Source organism: Perca flavescens, chromosome 2 (assembly GCF_004354835.1).
Source record: "Perca flavescens isolate YP-PL-M2 chromosome 2, PFLA_1.0, whole genome shotgun sequence".
NCBI lineage: Eukaryota > Metazoa > Chordata > Actinopteri > Perciformes > Percidae > Perca > Perca flavescens.
This window is the reverse complement of record NC_041332.1, coordinates 41,602,736-41,623,662: the sequence shown is the minus strand read 5'-3', so window position 1 is coordinate 41,623,662 and position 20,927 is coordinate 41,602,736. Positions and strand designations below refer to the sequence as shown.

The window sequence follows — 20,927 nt, the reverse complement described above, 5'->3', positions numbered from 1 at the left end:
TCTCCATGGTTTCCGGAGGGTGTGTGCCTCGAGCCGGCATGTGCCTGTGTGTGTGTGTGTGGGGGGAGGGGTGATAGAGCGAGGGAGAAGTGAGAGCGTGACGGCGATTGTCTTCAGAGCGAGTAGCGACTCTAAAGTCTTAGTGAGAGAAACAAAGTGTCTCCCCTGTTCTTTCTGACCACGGTGGCAAATCTGGAGCAGGAAAAGTGAACCCTAGGGCTGGGCGATAGGGAGAAAATCAGATATCACGATATTCGTGACCAAATACCTCAATATCAATATTGCGTCGATCTGAGAAATAATCATCAGTAATGTGGACATAATGTCTAAGTGGGAAAAGGCAAATAATAGAACAGCTACAACAGTCTGGTAAGTTCAGAAAAGTACATCACTTTACTGTAATGCAGCCTTTAAAACCAGGAAAAGACAACACTGATGTCATATCACAATATTCATAATCTAAGACGATATCTAGTCTGATGTCACGATATTGATATATCAATATATTGCCCAGCCCTAGTTAACCCTCTCCTTGATTTCATGTTGATTATGGGGAAGGAAAACCAGGAAATAAGTCAAGGGGGGAAATGCAACGCTACCAAGCCACGGCCCGAGCGACGTGTGTGGCCGCGATGTATAGTTACATTTTTCGAGAGGTGCGCGTCAGGCTACAGCGTAGGGTCCGGCGTAGACGCAGAGGGATCAAACTGCCTTAAAGCTTTCAGAGGAATGATGAAGAGTCATGTTTCTGAAGAATGAAGGCAGCATTGAAATGCTTCACGTGCACATCGTTTTATTGCATGAATAAGAAAACAGGCCCGACTTCTGAGGTCTTTTCAGCAGACGTCTCCATCCATGAACAGGAGCCAATATACATAAGCCTTGGAATGCAGCTCATAAAAATGCAACATAACTAAAAGGTCAAATCAATTTCACAAGAAGCGTACAATACAGAACAGTTTTAGTAATAAAATAATGATTAAGAATAAACTCAAAAAGCTAATTTTTTTTACAGTGTATGTGTGGAAAAAAAAGCTCAAAATCATTATTAGGAAAGTTAGCAAGAAAGCAGGAAAATTAAATGAAATGCCTCAAAAAGTGGAGGTTTGAATGCGATGCTGACCACGTTTGTAGAATAGAAGATGTGTCCAGTATTCAGCCCAACAATGTGCAGTGCATGAGTGTATGGTTAGACATCATCTGATAGCATGACTTCAGAATGTGAATGAAAAAATAAAAATAGTCAAATCAGCTCTGGATCAACACATACACCATCACACGTACCAGTATCATGCTACAGTCTAATGATGGAACTGTGCCGCTGCCAGCATTCACACATCCCCAGACAAGCTCTGGCTGTACTAAACGCTAACTTCAGCATGTATCATGCAACGTGCTGATGTTTAGCAGCTATAATGTCTACCATGGTTACCATCACAGTTTAGCGTGTTAACATTAGCTGATTAGCAGTAAACACAGAGTACAGCCGAGGCTGAACTGAATGGCATCAGTTCTGCAGGTATTTGGTCATAAACCAAAGACTCATTTTAATTTTGACCCGAGGATGGCCCTCGATGAAGAGTCAGTAGGATTCATCCTCTGAAGACAACGCATGTCTGTGCAACATTATAAAGCAATCCTAATATATCATGTCAACTGTTTTAGGATTGCTTCGTAGGAAACCTCCTGGGTCTAAAGTTACAGTAGACGTTGCCATTAGTGAATGCAGCTACGGGAGATCAAATCATTTATAATATTTCTATCTAAAACTGTGAAAATAACGAGCAAGACACATTTTGATTCGCCACCCCTTACTAATTTTACTATCGTGCCAAATATTTGGCAGATCAGTTGTCGTTCAACATGCAGTCTGAGGTCATGACATCCGATTAATAACAATCTGCAACTGGGGGGTTGAGAAGCTATAAAACAGTGAGTGCCAGTGGACGCCAAGGCTTGAGCACTGCTTGCTTCTAAAAACAACAATACTGGTTTACTTGTCGGCAACGTAGAAATAGTGAAAGATAAAAGTGCAACCCATTTGGTAGAAAACCTGAAAAGGGTTTTTTTTTTCAAACCAGAAAATGTCTCACAAGTTAGCCACGGCATTAATGACTGTTGGTCTCTCGGAGAGGCACATACACTGCATACCAAACAAACAACAAACTAAAAGGGAGTTGGAATCCACAACAATACATTAACATGAAATGGATGGAATGACGGAGTGTAGTTTGGTCTGTTAGGGATGAAATAGGGAAGCTGTAGTATGAACTATTAGTCATGAGGTTATGATGTAGATCTCATTACAAACCAAAAAACAGTTTAACGACTTTGTGTGTACCACTGAGTTATAACTTAGTTTACATAAATATACACTTATTCTGATTTAAAAAAAATCTACGTTTATCTAATTCAATTAGTTGCATTAAAAAAAAAAAAAAAAAGCATCACATTCACTGATCCCTTACTGTTAATTATTAAGAACATCCTAAATTAGCAGCCACTCAGACTTCACAGCTTTAACCATCAGAAATGTGTGGTGTAGACTTCGTAACCCAGTGCACGTGGCAGGTCTGCACAGCACATTTCCAGGCCTTGCAGCATTATACTGGGCCAGGTTTGAGCATTACAACCCCCCACCCCCACCCAAAAAAAAAGCTGCTTTACTGTGTCCCAGTTTGCTCCTCTGCTAAAAGCATACACTTGTTCTCTTTGCTCTTTCATAGAGGGAAAACAGACTGAGGTCACTGTAGATGCACCGGTGTTGAATTCTTGGGTTTAACTGGGGTTAGGGTTAAATGGTGCTGAATGGAGGCAGAAGTACTGTGGCGATTTTAAAATCTCATGATGATCCGCAGCGACGCCAGCCCTGTTCTGATTCACTTTGAAGATGAGAGAGCAGGCGGAGGAGGAGGAGGAGCTGACCTGGACCCACACATTTCATCCAGGGTTGGAAGCTGAGTGAAACGAGCCGTCTTATTTGTCCTTCTTGGATTCAGAGTCCGCCACCTCTGCGTGGGCTCCGTGCTGCTCAGGCTCGTCCTCCTCGGGGACAGGTGGGAACTGGGATTCGCTGACCTTGTCTTCTTTGGTCTTGTTGAGCTTCTTGGATTTCTGGTAGAGTTCGTTCAGGTTGAACTCTCGGATGATGTTCTCCTTGGAGGGGAAGAGACGGCGGCAATTACTGATACCAGTTTACAGTTTAAATGCTAAAAATGTCTAAAACTGTTAAGTTTAGTTTTGGGGGCAACTTTCTGAAAAAACAAGATATTGAGGTGTTAACAATGTCCACAGCACAACAGCATACCGGTAGTTGGAATGAGTAAATTGAGGTTTGCCATTTTTGAAAATATACAGTGTTGTACATGTTAATGACTAGACATGTCAGGGTTGAGCATCGTACCAACAGTACTGTATCTACTAGACTGAAATGATCAGGCTTTTCGGTGCTACTTAAATGCCCACGCATTTAAGTAGCCTCTGGTGCTCCGAAACGGACGTTACGTGTCAGTCTAACATGTGGCTGTATTTCACTAGAAAGGGTTCCAACAACAACCTGCAGCTAAAGACACACAGTAGTCTAGCTGCACTTTGCTAGACACTATGGCCACTGCCGGAGTCAGAGTGGTCTGGCTAGTCCACACAGCATTCTGAGATGGGAGAAAAATGTGCTCTTGTTTATAGAAATGTCATTAAACAAATCACAATCATCTGGAGCCACGGTGGCGCTGCAAAAAAGCCTCGGAAAGGAACTTGTGTACGTTCAAAAGTAGTTTTAGTCGTGCAACAGAAAACTCAGATTGGACAGATAGTCTAGCTAGCTGTCTGGATTTACCCTGCAGAGATCTGAGGAGCAGTTAACCTTAGTCCTCACAAATCCACCGGAGGTTAGAATTACCACACAAAGAAAGCCGAAGGTAATGGACATCCAGCCGGAAAGAGGGACATCCGGCCGAATTTCCAAAATCGTTTTAGCACCAGTAGATTATCTAAAAAAAAAAAAAAAAACGATACCCAACCCTACACACAACTTGTATTTTCTGATTAACAGTCACAAATGTGAAGTGCAGTCTGACCTCAGTGAAGCTCCAGGATACAGCTCTACCCTTCTTGTCCACCTGGGGGCGCCGCATCACCTCCTTCCCTCCCTGAAACAACACCAAGGACGGAAGCTGCTTGGACAGCGGAGATGTAGACACCTTGTACCTACGGGATTAAATCCATATGAAATGTTCACGTCTGGTCTGTCCTCTCTGACAACATATAGGCTCATCAATCTATGACCCAAACTTCTTAAAGACAAAAAAGAATAAAAAAACAAAAGAGAAATCCTTCTTACTTTTTGGAAACTTCTCCATAACGTCCGATGTCCACTTTGCCAAACTTGAGACCAGAACAGTTATACCTGAAAACACAAGAAGCAAAAAGTGACCCAAGTTACTCATTAATGTCACTGACTGTACTTATACTTTTACTGTATGGGCGGATGAAGTCTTACTTGAGAGAAAGATCAGCATAGACGGAAGCAAAGGACTGGCACTCTGGAGACCAGTTGGCGAAAAATTCAACAATCCACGTCACACGACTGTCTTTGTCCAGCTCATCCTGGACAGACGCACACAATTTTGATTTATGATTAAAAAATAAAAAATTGTACAGATCCTTGCTCTTGGTAATGAACAAAATTGCTACTACAAATTCCATTTGTACTCACATCAATGGTTTTGTCGCTGAAGTATTTGATGTACTCTGGTCCCATGTAAAGAGGAGGCTTGCAGATCATCAGAAACACTGAAAGAAGATGGCATTATATTTCGTAAATTCACTGATAAATTAATTGACGGACCATCAACTCCCCAAACACCATTCACAGCCACGACCTTATCTAACAGCTTGAACCCACACAAAACTGGTAAATGTGCTATTTTGCAATTAATTTGTAGAAAAAAAAATATTTTCACGCTGGCACCTGATGATAATATTTAAAATAGCACATGCTCCTTACTGTTAGGCTTTGGAATACAGTTTGAGAAACCCTGTTTTGAATTGGTTGACACCAGACCCTTCTCAGTTGTAATTGAGAGGGGGTCTGGGGAAGGTTCATTCACAGCCCATTTCCAAAGCGCCAACGGACGCCGCTCAAATGCCTCTGGGCGCAAATGGATAGTCCCTCAACCAATCAGACCAACGATCCGAGTGACGTAGAAGCAACAGCGGCATCAACGGGTTGCTGCGCCTCGGTCATGTTGAATGTAAACAAAAACCTGCTCGGCGCTGTGTAAAGCCCGCCTCAACGGTTGTGATTGGTGCCTCGATTTGGAAAAAATTGGAAATGAGCTTGCATGGGCTCTCGGCCAGACGGACTTGCAGAGCAAATCTCAAAATTTGCCGGAAGTTCGTCAGGGTTTTCCCAGGCTAATAGTTTACCAAATGCTTGGTCGGCCATTCTTTGAGGAATACTGCTCTAGTGAGTATTTGTGGCAGCAGGATGGTGTATGTGGGACTGGGTCAAAAAAAACTCTAGTGTGTGTTCATGGTGATGAAGGAGCAGATCACCCAGTGCAACAGAGTGGCTCATTGACGGGTTTTAACAACAATGGATTTGGCACAGAGGAAGAAGATATATCAGGCTGTTTGAGGGTTAAGACTTGGTTTTAGGATTAGGGTTAGAATTAGGTTATGGTTAGGGTGAGGGTAAGGGTTAAGGTTAGGCATTTAGTTGTGATGGTTAAGGTTAGGGTAAGGGGCTAGGGAATGCATTATGTCAATGACGGGTCCCCACAAAGATAGTGCCACAAACCTGTGTGTGTGTGTGTGTGTGTGTGTGTGTGTGTGTGTGTGTGTGTGTGTGTGTGTGTGTGTGTGTGTGTGTGTGTGTGTGTGTGTGTGTGTGTGTGTATGTAAAGGTTTGACTGACCTATGCAGAGTGTCAGGTACAGCAGTCCCATCCTGATGTCCAGTCTGAAGAACAGGATGACATTGGCCACTTTGCTGAACAAGATGATGTTGCCCAAATGCTGCTCCACCGTTACTGATATGAACAGATACACAGAGACATGTTCCATGGTTGTGTCCAAAATCCATAACATTTTTGCATTTAAAATCATGAGCAGTGCCGTTTCTAAAGCCGCTTTCACACATTCGCTGCAAACCTGAACTTATCTCGACATTGCCCGGCAGAGCTGTAGGTGAGAATGCAAATGTCATGCTGCTTGCGCAAAACTGGAAGAAAAATATCTGAGGGTGAAGGAGGAGGTTGATTTACATGAACAATTCATATTTATATTATAAATATAATTGCATTTTATATTCTAGAAGGTGTCAGCTCTGCAAAATTTGTGCTGAATTGTCTATTTTACAAATATAAGTAACTAGTCCTTTATATGGTTGACGTTGGACAGTGATTGCACGTGGCTACGAGTCCCTCATCAGGATCAGGAAACAACTTGCCAGTCTCCTGCTGACTCTGCTAGCCTGGCCAGTCAAAGTTTTCAAGGTTTTTAACTGTGTTCATCAGAGTGGCCACAGAGAGGACGATTGCTGGACAATAGCTATCAGATACGACCTACGGCTTCAGCCCCGTATGCGTGGATGGGTTGGACCATCTGCGTGTCCATTCCCATCTCTACATCAGAGGGGGCACAGGCATCGGACAGTGAGCGAGGTGGCCTCGGTGCCTGCGTCTGTTTCCAGCGGGATGTCTGGAGCTGTCTGGTGTCCTTTCACCGATACTGCCATTCAACCTGCGGTGACTCTCTTTCCTGTGTGCCAATCTGACAGCCACATTCTGCTTTATGACAAATCATGCACAATTTGAAGAAGCTGATGGGATCACATTTCACTGGAACTGTAATTTGTACAATTTGATTGTGACAAATAAAATTGATTGATTGATGAAGACCACAATGAAAATGTCTAACTGGAGAGACGATGAGATTTGGGAACTTCTGTTGATAAGGGCCAACACCAAAATCGGCAGACAAATTTAAGTTAGTTTATGACCAAATTATGAGCTACTCCGTGACGCAGGGTAATGCACGCCATGTCCTGTCTGCTGCATGCTGTACCCTGCGCCAGCCCTCGTCTACATCAAACGGAGTGATTCCAGTGAGTGAGAACACATCTGATACAAACAATCTTCTGTTGTGTGCTACATGTGTGAAAGGGAAACTCCTGACTATGTTAGGAACTAATTCCTCAGACATAGTCCGGAGTTCATATGTGAAAACGGCTTAAGATTCAACCAGTGTCGGTTTTGGGGGATGATGTCTGTCACAGTGGAGGATGTCATGAAAGACAGATATCTGACATTAAAATGAATCCTGGGCGGTGGTGATGGAGCAGTTGATATGACAGATGCCTTTGGTGTGAGATATCTGGGTTCAAATCCCACTGCGATACATCAACCAACGTGTCCCTGAGAAAGACACTTAACCCCTGTTGCTCCAGAGGCGTGTGACCTCTGACCTCTGACATATATAGCAATTGTAAGTCACTTTTGATAAAAGCGTCAGCTAAATGACATGTAATGCAATGTTTGGCCCAGTGTATTAGTTTACTCTTAAGTTGTAAAAAGTGTCGCACTCTGGCTCCATATTTTGGCGCCACTGTTGATTTGAAGAAGGCCTGAGGGCCAAAGCGTCGTTGGAATAAATACAGATATGCATACTTATGGATTTATTTTATTTTCAAGTCTACCTCCAGTGATCAGCACCTCAAAACAACCATTGGTGGGTGTTAACTTTCTATATTACTCCCACTTGTATCATACACTTCCTGTAACTGGTTCTTCATCATCCCTGCATCAGATTATAACCTGATGTATCATACTGCTGCTCAGGAAAAAATGAATTCTGAACAAAATAGAAAAGAAGACAATTACTCACTTGCTCGTCTGTTCTTCATCATGACGATGGCGCTGAGGAACATGAGGATCTCTACCTCCCTCTGTGAACACAAACATGGTCAGCTCATTGACTTGTTGTCACTCAGTCTTGTTTTAAGACATTTTGCTTTTAATAGTTTAGTAAGGATCCACTGTGAAATTCTGCAACATTCAATACACGCTTGAATTATGTTTTAATAAGAAAAAAACTTGGCTCTACTCTCCTGCATCCTCTTAACCGTTCTTATTATACATCCATGAGCTAAACCAGTACCCAATGGAGTAACAAGTAACCTAACTAGTTATTCCTGTATTTTTCTATTACCGGTCAAAAGTTTGGGGTCACTTAAAAATTTCCATTCTGCTCCATTCCAGACAAAATACCAGCGGAGATCAGTTGTGTTGTTTTTTTAACCAGGGCAGCAGTTTTCAGATTACAATATGTGTTTATAATTGCAAAAGGGTTGACTGTTGTAGAAAGAAGTGGCTGATCTTTAATGCAATATCTACATTGCCCATTATCAGCAACCATTCATCTAATATTCCAAAGGCACATTCTGTTTACTAATCTGATATCATTTTAAAAGGCTAACTGAGAATACATTGGAGAACCCTTTTGCAATTCTGTAAGCACATAATGTAATCTGAAAACTGCTGCCCTGGTTAAAAAAAAAAAAAAAACAGATCAGCTGGTATTCTGTCTGTAATGGAGTGGAATGGACATTTAAGTGACCCCAAACTTTCGACCAGTAGTGTAACCTTCACTAATTATAGTGAGTTATGAATTACCGTTACGTTTTGTGACTTGAGTAACGTTAGCCATGTTTGCCAATAAGCAAAACACAATGTGAATATGAATTTCCATCGTAACGTTAGTTTGGCCTGTCATTATCGCCCTATAGCCAAGAACAGCTAACGTTAATGTCAGCTACCAGCTAGCTAGCTAGCTAGCTCGCTATAACGCTAGCCCTTGCTGTCAGCCTGTCCAACGATCCACTAACTGTGTCCACTGACTAGCTAGCTAGCTAGTCGATACCGATTATTAAAAAATTAATTTGTGACTCTAGTATTTTCTACGGACCCAGTCGAAGTCGCAGGAGTTGCCGTCCTCTCGCTGTGTAGCCAGATGGTCGCAGATGCCAGGGGTCTTGCGGATAGCTAGAAAGGCAATAGACATGAAGAGAGAGGCTACATAGTAGGGCTTCAGCAGCCACTTGTACACCTGCGGCAGGTGGTACAGGAAAGCAAATAATGGCGTTAGCAGAGCCATTTTTCTATTTAACTGTCGCACTACAACTAAAACTGGTAATGGACCCCGAAAAGACAGAGGCAGCCAGTGATGAAGCAGTTAGATGAATGGCTCGACACTAGCTGTCTTGGCGTAACGTTACCAGTAACAGTAGCCGGAAACACAACTTCCGGCTTAGCTAAATATTACAAAATAAAACGATTTATTATTACATGCTATGCACCGTGTGACATTTAAACGCATTTTATTTTATGATAAAGTTTATTTTAGGTAAATATAACATTGCGGTTTATATTTAATACATTATTTAGTTATTTTCTTAACACCCACATGCGCGTTTTCTCACCCAGCTTAACATCAATTTGCTTTTAATATGTAGGTGGAAGACGTAACTTCCTGTATAACTGTGGTTAACTTTTGGTAACTTGTTTTGGCTTTGTAGTTTGATGTCGGCGAAATTCTACAAAAATCTTGATTTAAAGGGGCGGAAGGGTGAGGACTGTGGAGGTCAATCAGGACGAATGTGTTATAGCAGGCGCTGATTGGTCAGGACAGAGAACAGGTCACTGATGATTGGTTCAGTGTGATTTAACGTAACAGACAGTCCTGCAATGAATTGATAGATTCAAATATGATACTTTTAGAGGAGGTAGTTCTATATTATGTCTATGGTTGGCAGTGCTGTTGAACTGCAATGCATTATACTGACAGGTGTTTCTAATTTTCTGTACCCCCATTCATATCAACGAGTGTAGCTATTAGAGAAAAACCTCTCTGTATATGGCACCTCTCTATAGTGTTATACTGACATACAGTTTCATATAAAGGGAAATTGAGCAATAAGTCAATATTCTTTGAAGGATTTATCAAAATGTTTTTAATTTATTATTCTTTATGTTATTTTTTTAACTACTTCAATTTGGAGAAATGTCTTTTGGGCAATACGTACGTATGTTTGTAAGCAGCTGTGTAAAATGTGTCATTTAAAACTATATGAACAGAAAGAAACCAGGGTGAATGGGATGGATTGAATGAATGGAAGACAGGCTGCACAGACCCTCCATCCTCCAACCAGGCAGTGCAGGACACCAAACTACGGAGGACTTGCATCAGCTCCTGCTTTTAGCCGTTACACGGAGTGAACTTTCTAAGCTGTTAGTTCAGCTGTCAGTCTGCACCCATAAGGAAAGTATGGGAGCCCATTTCTGAGACTTTATCCTCCTGAGAAAAACAACAGCACAAACAGCTTTTGTGTACAGACGTGATGTCCTGCTGATAGAGGCATCAGACCAGCCAGGAAAACAAAAAGTAAACTGTAAGAAGAAAGACGACAGAAAATAGAAGTAGGCCTACTTGTGGAAAGGCAGAAATTTTGACATTTTAAATGTATACTAAATCAAAAATGATGTATAATGTCATAATTAACCTCACAATTTTAACTTAAAATGTCTCCTACTGTAAGTCAAAAAAATTGAATTGTCATGATAAGTCAAGATGCTGATGTACAAAGTGAAATGTGGTATGTCACAGGGTTGACTTTGTTTTTCATAAATTTGACTTTAAAGCTGTGATGCGCGACTATTTTATATCAATGAACGTCCAATACATTCAAGCCATTGCCAAATAAGTTGATATAAAGCTAAGTAAATGTATTTCTCAGTATGACTATGTTTACAAAATGGTGTGGTCTGGCGACATTCGCGCGCAGAAGCTTGAGTGATGCTTTTTACGTCACCGCTGAGGAAGAACAACAGCATCGTTCATCTTCGGAGACGAAGAGGACATAAAAATTCCAAAATAATTACGTCTTCCGAAGAGTCTATGTTTTTTTTAATCCTCTGTGTCCTCCTTGATTTGATAAACGCTGCGTGGAGGATGGGTGGGGGTGGTGCGCTATCACCAAAGGCTTGTATCATGTGGGTGCGCCGGCAGTGTCATTGTCAGTACTGTGGATTCCATGAGGGCGTCAGAAACTACACACTATAACTTAAAAAAAAAGTTTAAAAAAGAATATATACTGTATATATAAGCCTCTTTTTTTGGAAAAAGAAGCACAGATGGTGTCTTCACAGACAAGGGCTACAATATGAGGTGTGTGTAAGAAAATACCATTCACTTCAACTGTAGTGAATGTATTTAACCAATTCTGATCAGATGATCTGACTCCCAAGTTGAAATGGAGTGTTTCCTACAATAATGTGTAAACCAAGTGAAAACCTCGATGTGTAGATGACTCCAAATGGGAATGTGAGAATTCTTCTCATTTCTTATCCCTATTTCCCGCCTTACTTGAACGCAACACAAGGAGGTAGTAGGAATCCTGTGTGATTCCTCAGGATATTGGGTTCATTTTGGATTTATATCACCTATATTTGTGGATTTCCCAAAAAGGTTTTTGTTGATAAATTTGCTCATAAAGACTTTTTTTTCCAATTGTATTATAATGTAATGAATTGACACAGACCCACAGATAAGGACTAAATCATTTAAACAGCATTTGTGAATACTTTGTACGTTAACTGATTTTTTTTTTGTATCTAAGCTTAGGTTGATAGATAGATAGATAGATAGATAGATAGATAGATAGATAGATACTTTATTAATCCAGCAGGAAATTTCATTGTTTAGCAAGCAACAAAGGTAATGTATAAATTCTATCTTATATTATAATAACTATACAATACTTATCAATGTACAAAACATATTAACAATATCCAATACTTGTCAACTATGTTTGTGTATATATATAATATATATATATATATATATATATATATATATATATATATATATATATAAAAATGGTTGGCATAAAAAAAGTTCTATATATCTTCAAACCATGTAGCTTTATCAAGATCAGCTTTATGCAGCTTTTTGTTTTTATTTTCTTTATAGAGGATGTATGATGTTTCTTTCATCCATCACTTCGGAGGTATGACTGATTATTTTTATTTCTTACAGATTCCCCTTTTCACACCTCAGGTGTGAATACTACTAAGCTTAGGATTATACGGCCCTCAAACTGGTAAATAATTGTCCGCACTAGGGGAAGAAGAAGCAAGATTAATATAGCATAGCATTACATTGGTGATTCACTTCCTTCATTGTCCGAATCAGTCTCATCACCATCCTCCATCCCCAACAGGGGCATGGAGTAGGCTGGAGGAGCATCTTTCTGGGGATCTTTTTTGGTCAGAGCCACATCAATCCATCTGTTCACCAGAGTGCGACAACAAGGGATGCAACAGCATCCACAACACACCAATATGCCCACAAACACTGCCACGGACATAAGCATGGAGAGCACAATTGCTTTGTATTTGCCAAAAACGTCCTCCAGCCAACTGGTGATGAGGTTTTTAGCCACACCCGAGTTCTCTGCTAATTCATTGGCTAGAGAGGTCAACCCCTCCAAGGCTCTAGTGATGCTACCATCCGGGGCAGTATTATTGGGAATAAATGTAAAACAAGCATCTCCAAACATGTGGCACACACCCCCTTTTTCTGCCAACAACATGTCCAGTGCCATACGGTTCTGAAATGCCATGAGTGAGGAGGCGGCTAATTGTTCGGACACACCCCTCAGGCCATCCCTAGTCCGGTTCAAAAACCTCTGCTGGTTGTAGTATATATAATTTATCCAGTCCACATTCTTGTTTGTAGTTATCCAGGGCAGTATAGACTCAAAACCCTTTGCTATCTGATTCTGAGCTTTGAACTCCTCTGGTACACCCCTTGGTATTCCAATTGCATCTATATACACCCTACTATCTATAGACCCGAACGGGGTGCTTGGATCTCCCCATGTACCAAAACCCAAGTCAGTGTCTCTTTTAGCCCTCTTCAAGGAATGTTTGTGGTAGGTAGACTGTACTGTCTCCTCTAGCTTCCCTGCGCTAATAGGGAGCATGGTAATCGGCAATAATAGGGACACTAAGGCGCAAGTTCCCCCCCATTTAGCAGGTAAGGATGGTCTAAGGCGGGGCTGTGTCCCACACATCCACCAGACATCAGCGAGTCCCTTACTCTGATTGTTAAACATCGACTGTGTGACATTGGGAACGAACGAAGATGTGTTGTAGGTGTACATACAAAACTTCTTAGGTAGGTGTCCCACATTCATGGTAGAGCTGTTGGGTTGTGTGATGCAAGTATAGTTACCAGGGTAGGCGACCACTCCTGGAGGCGGTTGTATTGCACGCACTCTGGGATACAGGAGAGACAGGGTCCTGCAGACATCACTTTCCATGGTCACATCACTGTAAAGACTTAACATACAATTATAACCAATATGGTCATCCACAGGTGAGAGTGGGAATGGTACTGTCCCCAAATGAGGTCTTGCTTTAGCACAGATAACACAGTCAGACATTTTATGCGTTCTAGCAGTATATTTCATCATTTTGAGCCACGTGTTACCTGAGGGTGTGAAACCAGTTTCCATCTCCAACCTTTCCTCAATGGTAAAGTCCTCTAGGTTCAAATATTTTACTAATGGCCCTTTAGAGTCTTTCAGGACACCCATACCTGTGTTCATTGCGTCAACCTGGGCAGTAATGGATGTGGACGGTGTACTATTACTCCATGGGTCTGTGACTCGAATGATGAACTGTCCTAATGGATCTTTCCCTTCAGCATACAATCCCATAACAAAAGTCCCTGCATCCTCTGGTTTTGGATCCTTCAACGTCACATATATAGGATTACATTTCTGTTACTGGCATCGTCCTTCCTGCTTTCTACCTACACTCAGTCTGGATTTCAGGTCCCTATGTGTTATCGTAAGGTACACTGTATCATATGGTTCACATCCCACATTTCCCCAATCTGAGCCTGTGTTAGCTATGGCACACTTCCAACTGCTACACCACTTGTCTGAGTTGGTCGTGACGCATATGTATATGACTTCCTCTCTTCTGTTTTTGGTGGTGCATGGCACTATGTCGCATAGGTCTAATAGGGCTGTGCTTGTTTGTCCCCTAATAAATGACAATGTGATCTGTCCCTTTGTTCTAGTCACCTGAACCTCCCTTCTTCCTCTGTCATATTTGGTATCTATGAACCAAAATAACAACATAACGAGTATGGCTGTAGATATTAGCATACCTACCCAGACCTTCCATGTGCATCCATAGTAGTATTTTTGTCTGGGTTTGCTCCCTTGGCCTGATTGCCTAAGTTTGAACGGGAGCGGCATTGTTGATCAAATCAGCTCTAACTTCCCTCAAATCACGGGAAGGTGTAGGTGCTGGGGCACAATGTGTCAGGTGGTGCCAAGCAGCTCCTGCCCGGCCTTTTACTTGCACAGAGTGTGAGGTAACCTCCTTCACTTCGTACGGTCCAAGCCACCTGGGCTCGGCCCACTTTCTCTTGTGGACTTTCACTCGCACCCAGTCACCTACCTTGACACTGCTCCGGGGCTCCTCTTCTCCCGGGGTCTGTGCTCTGGCGACCTGTTCAGATAAAACTGAAGTAAGACTGGTCAATGCCTTCATGTAGTCATCATATTCTTGTTTACACACATCCAAGGATGGCATATGACCTCCATCCCTGGGTGGGCCTGGCATTTTTCTTCCAGTCAGTAACTCATGAGGAGATAAGTGTGTGTCAGATCCTGGGGAACTGCGCATGGACATAAGAGCTAATGGCAGTGCTTCTACCCATGTTAGTTTTGTACCTTCACATGCTTTAGCGATTTTTCTTTTCAGTGTCTGGTTGGCCCTCTCCACTAATCCCTGTGATTGTGGATGATAAACTGACCCATATCTGTGTATGATCCCTAATGCCTCTTCTACTTTCTGTAGATGTTTGTTAGCAAAATGAGATCCATTGTCTGATCTTATTGTGCGTGGTACGCCATATCTGGGTACTAGTTCATTTTTCAGCCATTTTACAACTGTCTGTGCTGTTTCATCTTTACTTGGTATCGCTTCAACCCATTTTGTGAATCTGTCTACCATTACAAGGAGATACCTTTAATGGTAGATACCTTTTTCTGGCAGAGGTTCGTTTTTCAGGTCTGGCCTGAGTTTCAGTTCTTGTGCTGCCACTTCTTCACAGCTGTGGGGTTTTACGTGTCCCATTCTGTCTGCCAAATTGATGGCTGAGGTTACAAAAGTGATGTGGGGTTGTCTCAGCTCCTTCTGTATTTTCAGTTTTCGTTCAGTACTGAACGTGAATGCATTGTTCTGATGTTTGTCCTTGTTCAATAGTGTCCAATTTTGAGCTGTGGTAGGTTAGCACTAACCTGTCACCCCCTTTTTTCTGGAAAAGAGCGGCATGAACATGTCCGTTCTTGACAGAAACATCAAGATGCCAACATGGTCCAGCTCCCTGGGTGATTGACGGGAGGTCATCCAGTAACCCCTCCAGATCTCTGTGTTTAAATGGCACATACACTCCAAAGCTGGTTGAGGGGTGTTCCATAATAGGGAAAGCTCCGGTCCCCCCTTTTTTGGGTCTGTCTCTAAGGTCATATTCTCTTCTTGCTTCATCCATGACCTTCGCTTCTCCTTCAAACACACCTTGCAGCTGCAGTTTCTGCATGGCTCCATCGTGTGGGGGACCCCTTTTGGTGAAGAGTTTTGTAATTCTGTGCTGCTTTTCATCTTCATCGTCAGTAGAGGATACATCAGTTCCTGATTACTTCAAGCTAACCGCTGAGGTGTGGCTGGAGAAGGTGTAATCAGAGTGTTTGGAGACTTTATCTGAGGGGGCATACTCATTTACAAATGGATCAAAAGGAGGTGGTCTCACTTGCAGACCCCCTCTAGGAGTGCTTTGGGACCGAGGTTGGGGCAGGAGTTGAGGCGTTGATTGTGATGGTGGCAGTTGGAGTGATGCAGTGGATGGTCCTGGGGGTCCTTGGCCTGATGGTGACTGTGTCCCAACCATGGATTCCGTCTTGAGCTGGCTCATTTATGCTCTGGTGTTTTGCATTTTATTTTCTAGTTTGTCAACTGTGTCAGTCAGGTCGGCTGTGCATTTCACCAGATTTGCCAGGTCGTTGTGTTGGGGGATGTCCAGATCCAGAACTCCTCCATTCACTTCCAGTACACCTCTCTTTACTGGCACCACAGGAGCTTGAACCACTGTTATAGCCTCGTAGGATGGAGGTGCTGTTGGTTGTGGCAGGGAAGGGTACATGCTGGCAGTGGCTGTGGTTGGGTTATTATTAGTCTTTTCTGGTACTACTTCAGTTGTGCCACCAGATGTTGCCAACTTCTCATTTCTCCTTTTCAGTTTACCCAGCAGTTCAGTCAGCCCCCTTGTGACATCTTTCTCCACGGCTTTCTTTTGTTTACGCCCCCATGCAGGCCCCCACCTACTACTCCCTTTTTCTTTCCATTCTGTGTCTGCCACTCGTGCCTGACTCTCTGCTCTGATATTCAAAGTTCTCAATACACTCTCATCTCTCCCTATGTCTGCCAACAGTCCTTCCTTTTCCCACTTACAGAGTATCTTTTTCCCTGTCTCAACCCATTGTTTCTGCTGCCCCCCCGGTGCTTTCTTCCCCAGTTTCACCAACAGAAAAGCTTTCAGTTCCTCCATTTCAGCACTGTATGCACAATCTTTCACTTCTTTATGCCATGATACAGTTCCCAACAGCACCCGAAACACACTATATATAAGAAACCGTATATATTTTCAACGAACAATTGTCTCTGCTTTTCAAAGTGTCAATTTGACTCTGTAACGTCAGTCTGTCTCTTGTCCTGCTGTATGTTGCTCTCAAAATCTGAGTCTAGCTCTAAACTCACTTCGTCACCACTACCTGTTACTGTTTCACTCTTTTCCTAAAGTATTCTCCCCTGTCCGTTCGGACACTTCACACAATGAACCTTCACTAGTAATTGTTTCTACTTCAAGTTGTGCCTTATTAATTTTATCCTCTTCACAGTATACCTCAAAATCAAACAGTGCTCTAGTAATTTTATTCTCTTCACAATATACTTCAAAATCTGCCTCCGTATCGAAATGTAAAACGTTTTCTGTCATTGCATTGAATTCACAATCATTGGCTTTTTACAGTATCTACCAACCAACCGACTGAGATTCCTCTAATTAAGTTAAATTAAACCAACTTTCCGATTTTTCTAACCAAGAGCTTTTTACGGTGAATTCACAATCATTGGCTTTTTACAGTATCTACCAACCAACCGATTGAATAACCAACCATTGGCTTTTTACAGTATCTACCAACCAACCGACTGTGATTCCTCTAATTAAGTCAAATTAAACCAACTCTCCGATTTTTCTAACCAAGAGCTTTTTACGGTTTTATTTCACCCAATGTACTCAACTTTCCGACCAGTTGTAGATCAAAAGCTTTTTACGAGTCTCTTATAGCCAATTTATAGGTCTCGTCAGACCATTGAACCTTCGAAGGTTTACCTCTTTGATTTTAGTTTTGCCCAACTCTCCGATTTCAATGAACCAAGAGCTTTTTACAGGTCTAATTTAGATTTAATTTTTGTTGCCCAACTCCCCGGTCACGGCGGACCAGGAGCTTTTTACAGGCTAATTTAGATTTATTTTTTGTTGCCCAACTCCCCGGTCACGGCGGACCAGGAGCTTTTTACAGGCTAATTTAGATTTATTTTTTATTGCCCAACTCCCCGGTCACAGTAGACCAGGAGCTTTTTACAGGCTTTCTTTTCACTCTGTTAACAGTTCTTATTTTGCAATTTCGTTTTACTGTTTAGTTTTCTTTTATACTCTTAAGATTTCATTCAATTTACCAACGGCACTCTTGTTCTTCTTCACTCAAAAATTTGGTTATGCTCAATGTGCAGAAGTTAGATATTAACAGGCTTACCTTATTTTTGACAGCGCGCTGTTTTGAGTGAAGGAAAAACTGGAGTCCGTCCTGTCTGCTCAATTCAGGGGAAAGTCCTCTGGCGCCACCTAGTGGATCGCGTCGGGGTCACCACTTTGTCGTGTTTCAAAATCCACTAAGTAGGCAAGGAGAGGATTTAAAAGTTTAACAAGTATTTATTTAAGTAAAATCATAAGAGCATAAACGTGTACACGGGTCCGAGTTGAGCAGGCACACAGGCTTCTCTCATCAGACTGAATTTTCTGGCATATACATGAATTCATATATCAGTCTCTAAGAGCATTTTGATTTGTTTATCAAAAGTTGGAGGAGTACCGTGGTTTAGACTTAGCGTCCCCTGGTTGGTGCACAGACTGGTCCCAGTCTTTTGGCACACGCCCTCTTCATCAGCTGTTAGGAAGACTTTAGTTATGCTGATGGTCAGAAAGAACAATGCGCCGCTGTTGCCTGTCACAGGTTGAGGAGTAACTTATTCTCATGGTCAAACTGATATCAAACTGATATTAACTTTGTTGCTGCACTCTTGTTGCTTTCTGACCACCGTCATACAGTGCTGCTGTACAACAGTACAACAGTATCCTTTTCTCATTTTGCATGACTAAGCTGTCACAGTGCTCTTCCACTAAACACACAACTATAATTCAACTATGATTTGTATCCTCATAAAGCATAGCCAGCTTGACTGATTATTTTTATTTCTTACAATATCTTCAAACCATGTAGCTTTAGCAAGATCAGCTTTATGCAGCTTTTTGTTTTAATTTTCTTTATAGAGGATGTATGATGTTTCTTTCATCCATCACTTTGGAGGTATTATGTTCACAAAGTGTATCTACACAGCATGATCAACATTATTAAAAATAAAAATGGGGATTTATTGCTCTTCGAGATGAAACAAACCATGATGTCATCCTCGCAGCCTTTAAATCAGACAGCAATGACAACTTTTTTTTCAGAAAATTGTATAATAATAATTTATTAAGGGAAATTACAATGTTTTCACTCTGTTATTATTTTACACATTACACACAGGCCTGACTTACACACACATGCTCAGTTCTTCTACATGCACTAATGGTGCGAGGGGGCTGCCTTTCCATGGGCAGTTGGGGGTTCGGTGCCTTGCCCAGGAGGTGAACTGGCACCTCTCCAGCTACCAGTCCACCACCATACTTTGGTCCGTATGGGGACTTGATATATGTATATAGTTATCATGCCATTTTCCACTGATATTACAGTGCTATATATCAAACATATAAATAGTTTGGTATGCTAAAATGACAAGAGAACACGCATTATTTGATGGTGCAGGAGCACGGTTCCATTGGTTAAAGGAAAGCTTAGCTCCAGATGTTGTGGTGCTGCCTGGCCCGTGCACAGTTCCCTAATCACTTCCTCCAGTGTGAACAGGAAAACCATGTCAGCATATGGAGCAGGAGGAGGAAGAGGAATGGGAGGGGATCAGATGAAGATGATCTCTTTCTTTTTACTTTATTCTATTTATTATTTTTTTTGTTAATATTTTTTGGGGCTTTTTCCGCCTTTAATGGATAGGACAGCTAGGTGAGAAAGGGGAGAGAGGGGGAAGACATGCAGGATATCGTCACAGGTCGGATCTGAACCCTGGACCTCTGCGTCGAGGCATAAACCTCTATGTTTATGTGCGCCTGCTCTACCCACTGAACCAACCCGGCCACTACTTTATTCTATTTTGAATGTATATGAATGTCATATTGTTGTTATTATTACCAGTAGATTGTATCTGATTGTATTTCTTCATTATTATTCTTTAAATATAATTAGCCTACTAACTTATTTATTTATTTTAATCAAAATGTGCGTCATTGCCAGTGCGCCACTCAGTAGCTGCTCTGGGATCAGCTGTTAGGGTTCAACGCCTTCCCATATGCTTCAATCAGAGCTGCCCTTGTCTATACCAAAGATCCTCTAAACATGACGTTCCACTTCCGGGATTGCTCCGGTGCTGCAGGAAATGTCTTTTCGCCGATGTCCATTTCCTTCCGCTGTCTTCGTGTTGGAATTCTAAACTCCGGAGGATTTATGAGGACTATGGTTAACTGCACCTTAGATCTCTGCAGGGGAAATTGATACCACGTACATGGTTATTTTGAAAAATGTTGAAATGTCTGTTTATGAAAATAGCCTGCCACGTGTAAACGTAGCATGAGACAGCTACAGTAGCTATCTGTTCAATCTGAGTTTTCTCTTGCACGACTAAAACAACTTTTGAACGTACACATTTTCCATCAAAACAAGTTCCTTCCTGAGGCTATTTTGCAGCGACTCCGTGCAGAGCTTATCGCCGCCCATGACGATTGTGATTGGTTTAAAGAAATGCCTATTAACCAGAGCACGTTTTTCTCCCATCCCAGAATGCTGTGTGGACTAGCCAGACCCTCTTACGCAGCGTGTGGAGGAGGGTCTGGCAAAGCAAGACTGAAGCCGCCCTGTCAGCAGTTGTATGTGTCAAACTCGGCACAGTTAGAGAAAAACATACAAGTTCAACACTAAAGGGATGAAAGTTAAATAACGATGAGGAACTATAGGGCACTGCTAGCCTATTTTTGGGGTTGAACGACATGTTTCCTGGTAACTGTTTGCAGATGTACATACAGCAGGCTACGTAGGTTTACTTACTTTTCAGGGCTCAACGCTCACTTTTAAAAGTGGTTGCCGGGCTTGGCAACCAGGCATCATTCATCATCAGCTTTTGGTTTCCGAAATTGACAATACGGTTGTCATGTTTTAAACTGCCTATATTTGAAGCAATTCATTTCTTATGTATCTATACCACACATTTTAATAATGTTGCAATATCATTTCCCATCCCTCTGAAATAGGGGTGCAACGGATCACAAAGCTCACGGTTCGGATCACGGTTTTGAGTCACGGATCGGATCAACTTTTGGATCAGCACAAAAAAAGGGGGGAAT

At 42.0% G+C, this 20,927-nt stretch overlaps 2 protein-coding genes across 3 annotated transcripts; both read right to left on the bottom strand.

The window, feature by feature from the left end:
* Positions 1-772: 772 nt before the first annotated feature.
* tmx2b (thioredoxin-related transmembrane protein 2b) lies at positions 773-9,313 on the bottom strand. Its single transcript, XM_028567352.1, has 8 exons — positions 8,967-9,313; positions 7,887-7,947; positions 5,918-6,031; positions 4,715-4,791; positions 4,499-4,605; positions 4,340-4,405; positions 4,077-4,206; positions 773-3,156 (listed from the first exon to the last, which is right to left on the bottom strand). Exons 1-8 carry the CDS (start codon positions 9,153-9,155, stop codon positions 2,977-2,979), a joined length of 924 nt encoding a protein of 307 aa, XP_028423153.1. The 5' UTR covers positions 9,156-9,313; the 3' UTR covers positions 773-2,976.
* Positions 9,314-12,156: 2,843 nt separating this feature from the next.
* On the bottom strand, positions 12,157-18,030 carry LOC114547845 (syncytin-A-like). 2 transcript variants are annotated; one of them, XM_028567332.1, is made up of 3 exons: positions 17,953-18,030; positions 14,537-14,587; positions 12,157-13,402 (listed from the first exon to the last, which is right to left on the bottom strand). In XM_028567332.1, exon 3 carries the CDS (start codon positions 13,381-13,383, stop codon positions 12,214-12,216), a length of 1,170 nt encoding a protein of 389 aa, XP_028423133.1. In that variant the 5' UTR covers positions 13,384-13,402; positions 14,537-14,587; positions 17,953-18,030; the 3' UTR covers positions 12,157-12,213. The 2 variants fall into 2 exon arrangements, with proteins under 2 accessions (XP_028423133.1, XP_028423141.1); XM_028567340.1 differs by lacking the exons at positions 14,537-14,587; positions 17,953-18,030 and adding an exon at positions 13,554-14,454.
* Positions 18,031-20,927: the final 2,897 nt, after the last annotated feature.